This window comes from Cetorhinus maximus, chromosome 15 (assembly GCF_964194155.1).
Source record: "Cetorhinus maximus chromosome 15, sCetMax3.hap1.1, whole genome shotgun sequence".
Classification (NCBI taxonomy): Eukaryota; Metazoa; Chordata; class Chondrichthyes; order Lamniformes; family Cetorhinidae; genus Cetorhinus; species Cetorhinus maximus.
This window is the reverse complement of record NC_135893.1, coordinates 4,470,902-4,487,071: the sequence shown is the minus strand read 5'-3', so window position 1 is coordinate 4,487,071 and position 16,170 is coordinate 4,470,902. Positions and strand designations below refer to the sequence as shown.

Genomic DNA, 16,170 nt, shown 5'->3' with positions numbered 1-16,170 from the left:
ATAGATCGGTTGGAGACTTGGGTGGAGAAATGCAGATGGAGTTTAATCCGGACAAATGCGAGGTAATGCATTTTGGAAGGTCTAATACAGGCAGGAATTATACAGTAAATGGCAGAACCCTTAAGTGCATCGACGGGCAGATGGATCTGGGTGTACAGGTCCACAGGTCACTGAAAGTGGCAACGCAGGTGGATAAGGTAGTCAGGAAGGCATATGGCATGCTTGCCTTCGTTGGCAGGGGTATTGAGTATAAAAGCTGGGAAGTCATGCTGCAGCTGTATCGAACCTTGGTTAGGCCACACTTGGAATATTGCGTGCAGTTCTGGTCACCACATTACCAGAAGGATATGGAGGCGTTGGAGAGGGTGCAGAGGAGGTTTACCAGGATGCTGCCTGGTCTGGAGGTTATTAGCTATGATGAGAGGTTGGAGAAACACGGATTGTTCTCACTAGAGCGACGGAGATTGAGGTGCGACTTGATAGAAGTTTACAAAATTATGAGTGGCATGGACAGAGTAGATAGTCAGAAGCTTTTTCCCAGGGTGGAAGAGTAAATTACTAGGGGACATAGATTTAAGGTGAGAGGAGATAGCTATAGAGGAGATGTGCGGGGCAAGTTTTTTACGCAGAGGGTAGTGAGTGTCTGGAATTCGCTGCCAGAGGAGGTGGTGGAAGCAGGTACGATAGTGGTGTTTAAGAGGCAGCTTGACAAATACATGAATAGGATGGGAATAGAGGGATACGGACCCTGGAAGTGCAAAATGTTTTAGTTGACGGGCAATATGATCGGTGCAGGCTTGGAGGGCCGAAGGGCCTGTTCCTATGCTGTATTTTTCTTAGTTCTTTGTTTTTTTGTCATTTAATGTAGCAGAGGAAGGTGGTTGGTTAGCTTATGTGGTTAGTGTGTGGTTCAGAATAATGGCAACAGTATGGGTTCAACTCCTGTTCTGGCTGCAGTAGGCTTGGAAGAGTGGAAGGCAATGACAAACCACCACTGACAAAAAAACGACCCAAAAAGTGCTCAGGATGAAGCATCAGCAGACAATGAACAAAGGACCTCCTTTCAGGCAGGACACACATCTGTGTTGTAGAGGAATGGGAGCAGTTGCTGAGTCTTCTGCCTGTGGACATGATACCAGTTCATCCTTTCAGTTACAAAAACAGAATTACCTGGAAAAACTCAGCAGGTCTGGCAGCATCGGTGGAGAAGAAATCAGTTAACGTTTCGAGTCTTCATGACCCTTCGGCAGAACTGAGTATAGTTAGGAGAAAGGTGAAATATAAGCTGGTCTAAGGTGGGGGGGCGGGGGGAGAGAGAAGTTGAGGGTGTGGTGATTGTGGAGATAAGCAAGCAGTGATAGGAGCAGATAATCAAAAGATGTCACAGACAAAAGGATCAAAGAGGTGTTGAAGGTGGTGATATTGTCTAAGAAAAGTGCTAATTAAGAATGGAAGACAGGATACTCAAGGTACAGCTCTAGTGGGGGTGGGGTGGAAAGACTAACAAAGTTTTATTTTTAGATTTAAAAATAATGGTAATAGGTGGGAAAAGAAGAATCTATATAAATTATTGAAAAAAAAGGGAGGGGGGAGAAACGGGGTGGGGATGGGGGGAGGGGGAGTTTAAGATCTAAAGTTGTTGAATTCAATATTCAGCCCGGAAGGCTGTAAAGTGCCTAGTCGGAAGATGAGGTGCTGTTCCTCCAGTTTGCGTTGGGCTTCACTGGAACAATGCAGCAAGCCAAGGACAGACATGTGGGCAAGAGAACAGGGTAGAGTGTTAAAATGGCAAGCGACAGGGAGGTTTGGGTCTTTCTTGCGGACAGACCGCAGGTGTTCTGCAAAGCGGTCGCCCAGTTTGCGTTTGGTCTCTCCAATGTAGAGGAGACCGCATTGGGAGCAACGAATGCAGTAGTCTAAGTTAGGGGAAATGCAAGTGAAATGCTGCTCCACTTGAAAGGAGTGTTTGGGCCCTTGGACGGTGAGGAGAAAGGATGAAATGAGCTAATGCAATATAATCCAGACTGCTTGGGGCATTTAATTACAGTACTGAACTATTGGGGATGACCTTGGACATTAGCCTTGGTGGGGGTGCAGCACAGATTCATCAGAATTATATTAGAAATTAAAGGGAAAAAATAAATTGTGAGTACAAATTTCATGAATTCCGTTTGAATTCCCATGAGCTTAGTTCTGAGGGCTGAAGTAATCAAGCTCTTTAAAAACTTAAAGGGATTTAATTGACAAGATACGGAGAAACTCAAATGGGGTGAAAATCCAAAACAAGGGGTGTAATCTTAAAATTAGAACTCAGCCATTTAAGGGTGAAATTTGAAAGCAGTTTTTTCAAATGAAGGATAGTGGAAATATGGAACTGCCTTCCTGAAAGTCTCTGGGTTCTAGGTCAGTTGAAATTTTCAAGATTGAATTTGATAGATTTTTGGTAAGGGTATCAAAATGATAGAGAGCAAAGAGGGGTAAATGATGTGGAGGAACATAAGCCATAATTCAATTGAAAAGGTTCAATTTCTACTCCTGTTCTACCTTCTTATGTTCCTATAGAACTAAGTAAGGTTTTCTGTAGCTGTCAACAAAGTTGTAAGAAAGGAATGCTGAAAGGATTGTTAACAAGAAATGGAAGGAGCTAAATGCAGCCACAAATGAGCCAAATCAAAATTTTCCCATTCTTAATCTCCTCCTGTAATTGAAAGCCAAGACACTCAGTATATATCATTTTAAAAAAACTGATCTATAAAAAAGCACTCATGAATCTGAGGAAAACATTAAAAATGTTAACTGAAAAATATGAACCAGAAAATCGTCAGTCAAAGTCTCTGTGTGAAGGAAGGGGAAAAAGTTTGAAAGGAATGTGCAAAATAGTAACATGACAATAAAGAAACAATGAGAACAAGTTACTGGAAAAGCAGGAACTTTGCGACTGAGATTGGCCCCCAATCCACGCCCCCTCATTAAAGATCACAACTTGCTGGCTCATGTCAACAAGTCTGGGGGCTCCGAATCATGGTTCCCTCTTCTTCATTAGATTGGATGATTGGCTGATGCGCTCCACCCAGTTGGTCACCCAAAAGTCAAAATCAATCCTCTAGATTCTAATCTTAAAAGAGAAGCCTTCGCTATTTCATGTTTTGTATCCATTGTGTACCTCATAAGGAGGTATAAAGTGAAGTAGTTCATATTTCATTTCTATCATGTTTTCTATTTATAGAGCTTGGGCTTCAAGTTAAACGTGAATGTACCTCTACACAAAATACAGTATGTGAACCAAGAGAAGGTTATTACTGCATAGACAAACCCTGCCAGCTGGGTAGAAAGCACAAAACATGCCCTCCAGGTGAAGGAGTTAAAGAGAAAGGTATGGTGTCAGATTTCCTTATGTTTCATTACTTAATCCTGTCTTGTAGAAGATAATATGCATGACTTTCTTCCACTATATCCCTTAGGATAGTAGCAGCAGAGGATGGACAATCAGGTACGAAGGCTGGTTGCCATATACTTGATCCTAAAGTGTCATTTGACCTTTTATTGGTCTGATGGATTTGATTATGGGCAGGACTAGGGAAACAAACCAAATTTGATATAACTAGAGGGAGCTTGTTCCCAGACAGGCAATCTGCATTGGGACACCTGATTGGCACCTGCAGCTTGTCAGGTTTATTCCAATAAGGATCATGGACAAATCTGGGACAGTCTCTGGGCTGGATTTTTGGGCCCTGCTGACATCGGGAATGAAGGCGAATGGGGCACAAAAATTACGTGGCTGGCTAGCGTGCTGGCTTCCTGACCCCCTTCCTGACGTCAGCCATTATGGCCGATGTGGGTTCAGGGCACTGGAAGACTACCCGCCCCCACAAGGCAGACAGGCTGTTAGGCTCAATAATTGCTTAACTTGCACTGCAACCGGGCGCATCTCTGAAGCTGGAAGGCCTCTGGCAATCCAGCTTCGAGTGCCTGCCAGCTGCCCTTAATTGGATAGGAAATCAGTCCCAGTGTCAATTAAGGGGGCTTGTCAACATTTCAGATCAACATTGCCCTCTTTGGGCTGGTTTGAGATCTGGAAATAGTCCCAGCTCTTATTTTGTGCCTCAAAAGTGAAAATTCAGCCCTTTAGGCCTATCTTCAGATGCACTAATTCATCCTATGGAACATTTTTCACCTATTATTAGGCCATAAGGATTTAGGCTCCCTTTGCCTAATTCATCACTTGCCTTTTACTGGCCAAAACTCAATTTTGCCTGAAACCTGGGCTCACCGCATTCCTGTCCACACCATCACCCCATCATCTCTGCTCACCGACCTGCACGTCTTCCCTGTTAGACAACAGATCCCATTTAAAATCACTGGCTTCATCCTCAAATCCCTCCATGGATTTTCACATCCCTACCTTTGTAACTACTTCCAGCCACAGATCCTTTCATGAACCTGACAACCCTCTGACTCCAGCCTCCTGGACAACTCTCCCTCCCATTTTCCCACCATTGGTGGCAGAGCTTTTGACAGCTTTATTCCTGCTGTCTGCACCGTGTAGTATAAAGGGTTTATGTGGGACAGGGTACAGTACCATTCACATAGTGATGTAGGAGAACTCATGACCCACACCTAGAGGTCATTGCAGTGTTGGACAGAACAGTGTGTCGAAGCAAACATGGAGACAGTTCCTAGCTTAGACCCTTTACTGTACACATGTATATAGTTACTAGTAGTTAATAAATTCTGACAGTTGAACAACCTAAGACTATTATTACCTTACTAAGAGTTACTGAGCTGTACCCAACATCCTACAACATGGTGACGGTGAATGGAAGAACCCAAAACCTTGCAAAGACTGCAGAAGAAAATTAAAATCCTGGAACACCAAAGGAAAAAAATCAAAGAAGCATTCTGACCGGCAGAAAAGCTCAAGAAGCGAAAGCGCAGATGGAAATCACCAGAGAAAAGCTCCATAGAATATTTGGAAGCTGAGGGCAGAAATAAAACTCTTCACTGCAGCCAAAGACTGCACGGGATCCCATGGAAACCCAGTTTCAAAACCCAGAGATGCAGAGTCAGCAGACCTAGTGGGGATGGGCCAAAAATTTAAAAATTCCTGGACTAAACAAGTCCTGAAGAAGTTTAAATATTGCAGTGGTCAGAAATTGCCATTTAAATCACAGTGAGAGAAACCCGATTCCTGATTCTGTGCCTAAATTATGCCGCCACAGCCAAGCCCACTTCTAAAAGAAAAAAAAAATGAAAGATTAATCACGACTGAGTAGGCAGCTTTACAACCAAGCAAAAGCCGGAATTCGACAATTCAACAACCCAAAAACATAATACTAAAGCAGGGAGCACTTTAACTAGTTTGTCCAAGCAGCCATTGTTCAAAAAATCTAAATGTTGAGATTGCGATCACCATGACTGCAGGAGCCTGCCAAAACCAGCAAATGCGAAAAACCCTTTGCACAGAAGCATACAGTGGCACCATCTTGGATTTTCGGAAACCTCTTGAAGCTGAACCTGCATTTAAAAATATTTAACCATGAAGCAGAAATTTACTCTTCCTTGGATTTATCCAAGGCCCAGATCAATCACAAAATTGGGAAACTTGAGAAAGACATTCCTTAGACACAGGATTGCTTCAGGTTTGGATAAAAAGACAGAAGCTGAACAAGTTAACACACTGCCTTATTCGGTAGGCCTGATAGCCAATGATATAATAGCTAGATAAGGAATAAATGAATCATCTGCATAATTTGATGAAGTTTGAAAACCATTTGACACATTTTTCAAACATCTGAAGTAACAGAATCCTTGAAAGAGCAAAATTTAACAAACATGTCTAGCGTCCAGGCAAATCTGTTGTCTCCTTCATTAATGAGCTGTACAGATGGCCGAAGGCCGTGATTACGGTGATGTGAAATCTGAGCTAATCTGAGATACAATAGTGTAGGAGCAGCGGACAATGTACTCTCAGACATGCTTCAAATGAAGGAAGATTTGACCCTTATCAAGCAATCTGAAATCTATTTGAGCACAGATCTATATTAAGAGGAGAAAGTAAACCGTGGTACAAAGTAAACCTCACTGTCCAGCTAGAGAAACAGCACAGAAACAGGGATACTCCAAGCCAAGGGAAACAATACCCTAACTGAGTAGTAGAGCAACTATGCCAGCACTGTGGAGCAAAGCGGCCCCATAGGCATGATCAATGTCCAGCAATTTCAGCCCAATGCTTTCAATGCAACTGAAAAGGACACATTGGAAAAATGTGCAAAGCTAAAACATCAAAACACAGAGGATTGCAAGATGATTCATGAGGTCAAGACAGCACACCAAAGGGACACACAACCATGCTTCTTGGGTCAGGTCAAAGATCCTGGATTTTCATTCTGGAATGCAGACATCTCGGTTAATCTCACAAACCAATGTTACCATCCTTTTGGGCAAAGAACCGTGGCTGAGAGACCCCTGGCTAAGAACAACAGACACACCACTTTATGGGCCCAGAGGTATCCGACTTCCGGTCATAGGCGTAATTCTGGAACCATTAAGTTATGGTGCCAATCAAACCTTCGAGCTAATTTACGTCATCTGTAACCATTCTTTTTCTGTCCTGAGCAGAGATGCCTGTGTAGCCCTAAATCTCCTCAAAACAGCAGAAGATGTCAAGACAACATCTGTCATAAATTATACAGAACTGCAATTTCCCAAGCACTCCAACAAGAAAGGTTCTCTCGACTGGGCCTTCATCTCTGAATTGTCTTCTCTCTTTGCACAGCTGGTTTGTCCACTTTCTGTGCAGGTACCAGAAGCCCTTCATTGGTCAGAGCAGCCAACCACTCATATGGTTACCACAGCACCTGGAGTGGATGATAATCAAGAGAGCAACCAGCAGCGAGAAGAGCCTCAACCTCTGGCTCTGACTCTGTTGGTCAGATAAACTCGGAGGCCACAAAGGCGACGCTGCAATCCCCAGCCAGCATGACAGTGCCATGGACGATGTTGGAGAATAATAGCAGCCATCCACTGATCACAACATGCTGCCAAGCGAAAAGGTGAGCTTAATACCAATCACACCCTCACAACAGGAAGGGCCATCTTCTGTCCCAACATGTGTCATGGCGAGCCACATGAAGGAAGGAAAGGAAAGAACACTGTAGAGATGAGCCGTGAATTCCTTTGCCCCGTAAAGAACAGGGTAAACCAACTAATTTCTGTCACTACAACTGTGGAATCAGCAAAGAGCGATTCAGTGTCAAAGAACGGAAAAATGATGAAAAGACACCCCGATTCCAGAACAACTTCCAATTCAACAAGGTGGACCTGCAATGACAGGGCCTACCACTCTTCTGATTGTAGTGAGAACAAGATATAGAAGGGTTACAATGCCTCCAGACCACCTGAACCAATGAACTCAGAGACTTGAAGACGAGAGATGTGGTAGTAGTAATGTTGTTAATACAGTGGGTAAACAGGGATAACTTATAAATACATTGGATAAAGACTTCGGCGGAGATGTATATAAGGGTCTGACACATAAAGGGTTAACATGGGACTGGGTACAGTACCACCCACATAATGATGTAAGAGGACACATGATTCGCAGCTCGAGGCCAGTGTAGTGTTGGACAGAGCTGTGTGTAGAAGCAAGCATGGAGACAGCTCCTAGATTAGACCCTTTACTATACATATATATATATATAGTTACTAGTGGTTAATAAATACTTTTGGTTGAACTACCTAAGTCTACGAATAACTTACTAAGAACTATCGAACTACATCCACCATTTTACAACGGACCTCCCTCCTATATCCCAAATTCCTCCAGTAAGAAGAGTAGGAGTAATATAGTCCTCACCTCTTAAGATGGACTGCAAACTGCAACCCCACACAGTAGATTTAAGTACACAAGATAATTGGATCTTAAGGGGGTGCTAATTATTTTATTGAACATGTTTACAGTGATTATTTAGTGCAAGCTGTAAGCCAACACCGGTTAGAGATAATTAAGCACACAAAATAATCAGACCGAAACAATGTATGAGTGGCTGTGTGGGCACCTGTAACTTCCCAAAAACATGGTGTGCAACGTGGCAACTTTATCATTGATAATAATGATAATACAAAACATTTTGTGGTAATGGTGACATAAAAACCCTTTATGTGCCAGACCCTTATACTACACCTCCCCTCAAGTTTTATTTTGCCCTATTTTAAATGCGGGTGGTTTTAGTACAAAAAAGCTTCAAATAATTGAGAGTAAACTGGCATATGACAATAACGGGAATGGTGGTCCTGATTTTGAGGTGACTGGTCAGAGGAGCCTCTGGTGATGGCCCTGCTGGGCCACTCTTTCAGGCTACAGGGACCAATACTGAGTGAATTTGGGTGCATTACCTGCAAGTTACACAGATTTTCATGTACCTTGTATTATAGCTGGTAATTTCAAGCATAAGGCCTGCATTTGAAACAGACCTTAGCAATACAAAGTCAGTTCCAAAGATCTGATACCGACATTGATACATTTATTTTACAGGTACAAATTTCACAGATACTGTGTGCAAAGTGTGCCCTGAAGGAACATATTCAAGAACTTATTCATCAACTGAAGCATGTGAGAAATGGACTGAGTAAGTACATCAAAAAAAATCCAGAATTTTTAACTTGCAACATCAGTGTATGGTTGGCTGTAATTTGCAAACATACAGTGGGGAATTTGAACTTCATGGGTGGGTGGCTGGAGAACGGCTGTCAATTTGTGCAGATTGGAATGGGTGACGGGGTTGTTAAAGAAGCAAAAATGCCAGCATATTGGGAACACAACAAGAACGTGACAACTTCTTTAACCAGTCGTGTTTCTGAAGCATGTGCAAAGCCCCTGTGGGACAGTTCGGGCGATGCATTATTTGCGTTAAAAACCAATTGGCTGAAGATTTATCTCTGCATTCTGGCTTTAACTACCAGCAATGGGTTTCCTGGGCTGTTTAAAGCTCACCAGGGTGAACATGGTGAGAGCAAAGGAAGGATTAATGGGTCTGTGAAATTGACAGGCTGGAAAGCTTTGAAATACTGATCGAGGACAGGCGTTTCTTTGCCTAAGTGAAAGGCAATTGCTCACAGGACTTATTCTGAGAGTGTGTTTTTACTTCTTTGTAGCTGATTTCCAACACTTGAGGATATTTCTGCAAGCTTGCACTTTGTCATTTTTATCTGCACTCTGCAGGACAGAGGGGATCAGAGGAGAAGGGACAGAGCCCATAACTTCTGAGCTCCAGGGCATCGGAACTGGACGTGCTGGGGAAGTCTTCCCGCGCCCCCCCACCACCACTACCACCACCACCCCTATACCCCTGGAAGTCCCCACCTAAGGATTGCACAGTAATTGCTCAGGAAGTTCAAACTCCTGTTGGGCAATTGGCCGGCAATGGGAACCATCTGAAAGCATGGCATAAATTGCAAGCTTCGGATGGTTCCGACTGTCTTACAGTAACAGTTACCTCGAAAGAGTTAGAAGAATTAAAACCACTTCTAAGTTCTGGGTAACCATAATACTGACCCTGTCCCTGCCCCTGTCATCCCACTGAACTACCCCCACCTTCCACCACCAAACCCGCCCCAACCAACTAAACTGCCGATTATGACCCAGCAGTTGGTAAAACTGAGTTATTTAAAAATCCCAGAGGGAAACTTTAAACAACTGTCATAACCTATATTTTTATTTTTGTATGTTTTGAGATGCAGCTCTAAATTCAGGAATCAGACCACCAGTTCTCGAGGGGTTTTATATCAAAATACATGAGACATTTATTAATTTACACAAGTCAAATATATACACGTGGCTACAAATTACTACTGTCATAACTTTGAACAAATGCCTAAACTAATCTGCATTAAGGCAACAGCAACCCGTAGACTTTCAGCAGACACCAGGCAAAGCATTTACACCTCACAAATTCAAAATGAGGTTCTTTTCACTTTGGTTCCTGCGGAGACAGTTGTAGGCTTACAGCTGCTTTGATCTTACATTGCCTGTGCCTTGCACACACAAAACTGCTGTCTGTTATACCCAACACAGCTCATTCTATGTAAATTCTCATTGTATCACCGGCCCCATTGACCTCCACCTCTTCTAACAATAAAACCCCTTTCATAGTACCAATTTTATTAGTAAAATAAACATATTGCTTGGTCTGTGCGAGATAGGTGCCAGATTTCACCCCCCTTCTTGAATTTTCTATTCAAAAAAATGCAAATGCACTCTACCTCTCTTACATCTCAAAACTAGTACACATCAAAGCACCCAAACTGGCTGCCTTTAATCCAATTAAGACTCACTCACAGACTAAACCTCTATCTTAAAAGACAAAATAGTTTCCAATAATATTATATATGTTAATAGCTTCATGACACTCCCCCAACCAACCAACCCTGAGCACCCGATCTACCCCCTACCCCCGAAACCTGCCCAGTTACCTTACAAACTTACCTTCGCCCAGGCTTCTCAAATAGCTGGACCCTTAAACTTACCTCCTTTACAGCAGCTAGTGCTGTAAAAAGAGGCCGTGGCTTCCTTATCTCTGACTCTCCTGCCCTCGACACAAGGCCTCAGGAACCCGCTGTACTGCACAATTCTCACCCGGCCTGAGTCGAAAGGTCAGGCGGAAAAGGAGTGGCTGGATTTCATGGTAAATAAGCTGGGAGCGGAGTGGCAATTTAACTCTGCCACTCCACAGAAGTTACGGGCCAGAGTTCCGATTCGCAGAAAGCAATACTCCCAACACAGAGTTTACTGACAGGGGAGAGGAGGATGCAGAGATGCTTCAGTGTGATTTGGACGAGCTGAGTGAGTGGGCAAATGCAATGCAGGTGCAGTATAATGTGGATAAATGTGAGCTTATCCACTTTGGTAGTATAAACAGGATGCAGGTTATTATCTGAATGGCTATAAATTGAGAGAGGGGATTGTGCAACGAGACCTGGGTGTCCTCATACACCAGTCGCTGAAGGTAAGCATGCAGGTGCAGCAGGTGGTAAAGAAGGCAAATGGTTTGTTGGCCCTCATAGCCAGAGGATTCGAGTACAGGAGCAGGGATGTCTTGCTGCTTGGTGAGGCCACCCCTGGAATATTGTGTGCAGTTTTGGTCTCCTTATCTGAGGAAGGATGTTCTTGCTTTCGAGAGAGTGCAGCGAAGGTTTATCAAACTGATTCCCGGGATGGTAGGACTGACATATGAGGAGACATTGAGTCGGTTAGGGTTATATTCGCTGGAGTTCAGAAGAATGAGGGGGTATCTCGTAGAAACCTATAAAATTCTAACAGGACTAGACAGGGTAGATGCAGGAAGGATGTTCCCGATGGTGGGGGAGTCCAGAACCAGGGGTCACAGTCTGAGGAGACGATTTAGGACTGAGATGAGGAGAAATTTCTTCACCCAGAGAGTGGTGAGCCTGTGCAATTCGCTACCACAGAAAGTAGTTGAGGCCAAAATATTGTTTATTTTCAAGAAGGAGTTAGATATAGCTCTTGGGGCAAAAGTGATCAAAGAATACAGGGAGAAAGCGGGAGCAGGCTATTGAGTTGGATATCAGCCATGATCATAATGAATGGCGGAGCAGGCTCGAAGGGCCAAATGGCCTACTCCTCCTATTTTCTATGTTTCTATGACCCTTCTAATTCTCATCTATATACTGCCCTTCAACAACATAATTTGAAAACAGAATGTTACGTTCCACTTTACGCTGATGCCACTCAGCTCTGTCTCACCACCACCTCTCTCAACCCCTCCACCGTTTCGAAATTGTCGGACTGTTTGTCCAACATCCAGTATTGAATGAGCAGAAATTTCCTCTAACTAAACATCAGGAGGACTGAAGCCATTGTGTTCAATACTCACCACAAACACTTTTCCCTGGCCACCGACTCCATCCGTCTTGCTGGCAACTGGGTTGAGGCTGAAACAGACTGATTGAAACTTCATGTGACCCTGAATGAGCTTCTAACCAGGTATCTGCTCCACCAAGACTGCCCACTTTCTACTCTTGTAATATCGACTGCCCCTGCCTCAGCTCAACTTCTGCTGAAATTCACATCACCTTTGCTACCTCTAAACTTGACTCGTCCAAGGCTCTCCCTGGCCAGGCTCCCATCATCCACCTTACTTAAACTTGTGCTCATCCAATTCTACTGCCCATATCTCAATTTGCACAAGTGCCACTGACCCATCATCTTTCTATGTGCTCACCTGCATTGGCTCCCAGTCTAGCAGTACCTCAATTTTAGATCTTTCATCCTTGTTTTTAAATTCGTCCAGGGTCTCGTACTTTCCTAGTCCTGTAACCTCCACCACCTCACAAGACTTTTGAGATCCAAACTTCTCCAATATTTTGTTTTGCATTTATGAGACATGGGCGATGCTAACAAGGTCAGCATTTATTGCCCAACCCTAATTTCCCTTGAGAAGTTGTAGATGAGCTGCTGTCTTGAACCGCTGCAGTCCATGTGGTGTAGCTACACCCAGAGTGCTGTTAGGAAGAGGATTCCAGGATTTTGACCCAGCAACTGTGAAGCAACAGAGTTATAGTTCCAAGACAGGATGATGTGTAGCTTGGAGGGGAACTTGCAAGTGGTGATATTCCCATTGGTCTGATGCCCTTGTTCTTCTAGGTGGTAGAGGTCAGGGGTTTGGAAGGTGCTGTTGAAGGAGCCTTGGCAAGGTGCTGCAGTGCATCTTGTATCTGGTGCACATTGCTGCCACTGTGCACCATTGGTGCAAGGAGTGACAGTTGGTGGTGGATAGCATGCCAATCAAGTGGGCTGCTTTGTCCTGGATGGAGTGTTGTTGGAGCTGCACTCATTCTGGGAAGTGGAAAGTATTACATCAGACTTCTGACTGATGCCTTGTAGAGGACAGGCTTCAGGTGGTCAGGAGATGAGTCCCTCACTGCAGAATTCCCAACCTCTGACCCGCTCTTGTTGCCACAGTATTTATATGGCTGGTCCAGTTCAGTTTCTGGTCAATGGTAACCCTGAAGATGTTGGGGGATTCAGCAATGATATTGCCATTGAATGTCTTGGGAAGATGGTTAGATTCTCTCTTTTGTTGGAGATGTTCATTGCTTGGCACTTGTGTGTCATGAAAGTTACTTGCCACTTAGAGCCCAAGCCTGGATATTGTCCAGGTGTTGCTGCATATGGACATGGACTGCTTCAGTATCTGAGGAGTTGCAATTGGCACTGAACACTGAATCATCAGCAAACAATCTCACTTCTGACCTCTTGTTGGAGAGAAGCATTGTTAAAGCAGCTGAAGATGGTCTGGCCTGACACTACCCTGAGGAACTCCTGCAGCAGTGTCCTGAGTTGAGATGATTGGCCTCCAACAATCACAGCTATCATCCTTTCCTGGCATGACTCCAACCATAGAGAGATTTCCCCAATTCTCATTGGCTGTTTGGTGCAGCATTTAGTCAAAAGCTGCCCTGAAGTCAAGGACAGTCGCTCTCACCTCATCTTTGGAATCCAACTTTTTTGCCCATTTTGGATCATGTCTAACAAGGTCTGGAGCTTAGTGACCCTGGTGGAACCCAAACTGAGAATCAGTGAACAGGTTTTGTTGTGTAAGTTCAGCTTGATCGCACTGTTGTTGACACCTTTCATCGCTTTGCTGATGATTGAGAATAGACTGATGAGGCAGCTTTTGGCCGGATTGGATTTGTCCTGTTTTTTGCAGACAGGACGTAGCTGGGCAATTTTCCACATTATTGGGTCGATGCCAGTGTTGTAGCTGTACTAGTACAGCAGCTGAGCTGCAGATAGTTGTGGAGCAGAAGTGTTCACTAATACAGCTGGAATGTTGTCAGTACCCAAAATCTTTGCCAAATACATTCCTTCCAATCGGTTCTTGATACCATGTGAAGTGAATTGAATTGGATGAAGACTGGATCTGTGATACTGGGGATCTCAGGAGGAGGCCGAGATGGATCATCCAATCGGCGCTTCTGGGTGACAATGGTTGCGAATACTTCAGCTTTGTCTTTTGAACTGATGTGCTAGGCACCCCCCCTCAGTGAGGATGGGGATATTTGTGGATCCTCATCCTCTAATTAATTGTTTAAATTGTCCACCACCATTCCAACTGCATGTGGCAGGACTGCAGAGTTTTGACCTGATCTGTTGGTTATGGGATTACTTAGCTCTGCCTTTCGTATGCGGCTCCTGTGTTTAAAGTGCAAGTAGTCCTGTGTTATAGCTTCACCATGCTGACTCCACTTTTTTAGGTATGTCGGGTGCTGCTCCTGGAATGCTGTCCTACACTTCTCATTGAACCATGGTTGATCCCCCGGCTTGATGGTATTGGTAGAGTTGGGGATGTGCTGGGCCATGAGGTTACAGATTGTGGTTGATTACAATTCTGCTGCTGACGGCCCTCAGCACCTCTTGGCTGCCCAATTTTGAACTGCTGGATCTGTTCTAAGCCTGTCCCATTTAGCATGATGGTAATGCCACACAGCACAGTGGAGGGTGTCTTCAGTGTGAAGACGAGACTTTGTCTCCACAAAGATCATGTGGTGGTTACAGCTACCAACACGGTCATGAACAGAATCATCTGTGACAGGTAGATTGGTGAAGTTGTGATCAATTAGGTAGTTAGGTCTTGATGGTTTCCTTATCACCCTGCTGCAGGCCCACTGTGGCAGAAATGCCCTTCAGGACTTGGCCAGCTTGGTCAATAGTGCTGCCACTGAGCCACTCTTGGTGATGGACATTGAAGCCCCTCACCCATAGATGCATAGCAGGATAGAAAAGTTACATGAATGAAGGAGGCCATTTGGCCCATCTTGTCCATGCCAGCCCGAGGACACCCAGGTGCCCTTTCTAATCCCACCTTCCTGCACCCAGCCCATAGCCCTGCAGCTTACAGCACTTTAGGTGCAGATCCAGGTACTTTTTAAAAGAGTTTAAAGTTTCTGCCTCTACCACCAACTTGGGCAGCGAATTCCAGACACCCACTACCCTCTGCGTAAAAAAGTTCTTCCTCTTGTCCCCCCGACACCTTCTGCCACTTATCTTGAATCTATGGTTCTCAAATTCTCCATCATGGGAAACAATTTTATTCTGTCCACTCTATCTATTCCCCTCATAATTTTGTACACCTCAATCAAGTCATCTCTCAGCCTTCTTTGTTCTAAGGAAAATAACCCCAACCTATCCGATCTCTCCTCGTAGCTACACTTTTCTAACCCTGGCAACATTCTTGTAAACCTACTCTGCACTCTCTCCAGAGTACATTCTGTGCCATTGTCCCCCTCATTGCTTTTTCCAAGCAACGTTCAACATGGAAGAGTACTGATTCATCAGCTGATGGAGGGCGGTAGGTGGCAATCAGCAGGAGGTTTGCTTGCCCGTGTTGGACCTGATGAACAATACAGGCCATGATAATAGTAAATGACACTTAACTACTTTCAAATCATATCCATCTTCCCTCTACGTTACTGATTAATAGCTGTGACAGGAATGTCATACAGACTCACTTGGTGTTCGCCTGGTATTATCATTAGCAGACATTTCTGATCTCATGTATTTTAAATTTTAGAAAAAGAAAATATTACAAGGGCACACCAGATCAATCAGCAAAGTGAAAAAGACCAGTTAGCGTTTCAGTGTGATGCTTCAGCAGAGTTCAGTTCTGAGATTTTTGTCTCGTTAAATCTCATCCTTGTTACTGAAGTTTCATGAAAATTATTTATTTTTTCCATCCTTTCACAGGACATGGGCATTGCTGGCTAGGCCAGCATTTATTAACCATCCCTAATTGCCCTTGAGAAGGTGGTGGTGAGCTATCTCCTTGAGCCATTGCACTCTTGGTGTCGGTATACCCACAGCACTGTTAGGAAGGGAGTCCCATAATTTTGACCCAGTGTCAGTGAAGGCACAGAAACAGAGTTCCAATTCAGGGTGGTATATGGCTTGGAAGGGAACTGTGTTCCCAAGCATCTGCTGCCTCATCCTTAGGTAGAGGTCGTGGGTTGGATGGTACTGGAAGGGACCTTGGTGAGTTGCTGCAGTTCATCTTGTAGATGGTATACACTGCTGCCACTGTGTATTGGTGGCGGAGGGAGTGAATATTTAAGGTGGTGGATGGGACGTCACTCAAGCGGCTGCTTTGTCTTAAA

At 44.2% G+C, this 16,170-nt stretch overlaps 1 protein-coding gene across 1 annotated transcript in view; it reads left to right on the top strand.

Moving 5' to 3' along the window:
- The window catches only part of LOC144691131 (uncharacterized), a 122,677-nt gene that overhangs the window by 98,424 nt on the left and 8,083 nt on the right, over positions 1 to 16,170 (top strand). Inside the window, exons 10-11 of the mRNA XM_078559198.1 lie at positions 3,227 to 3,373; positions 8,534 to 8,627. Coding sequence (XP_078415324.1) covers positions 3,227 to 3,373; positions 8,534 to 8,627 — 241 coding nt within the window. The remainder of the gene's footprint in view (positions 1 to 3,226; positions 3,374 to 8,533; positions 8,628 to 16,170) is intronic.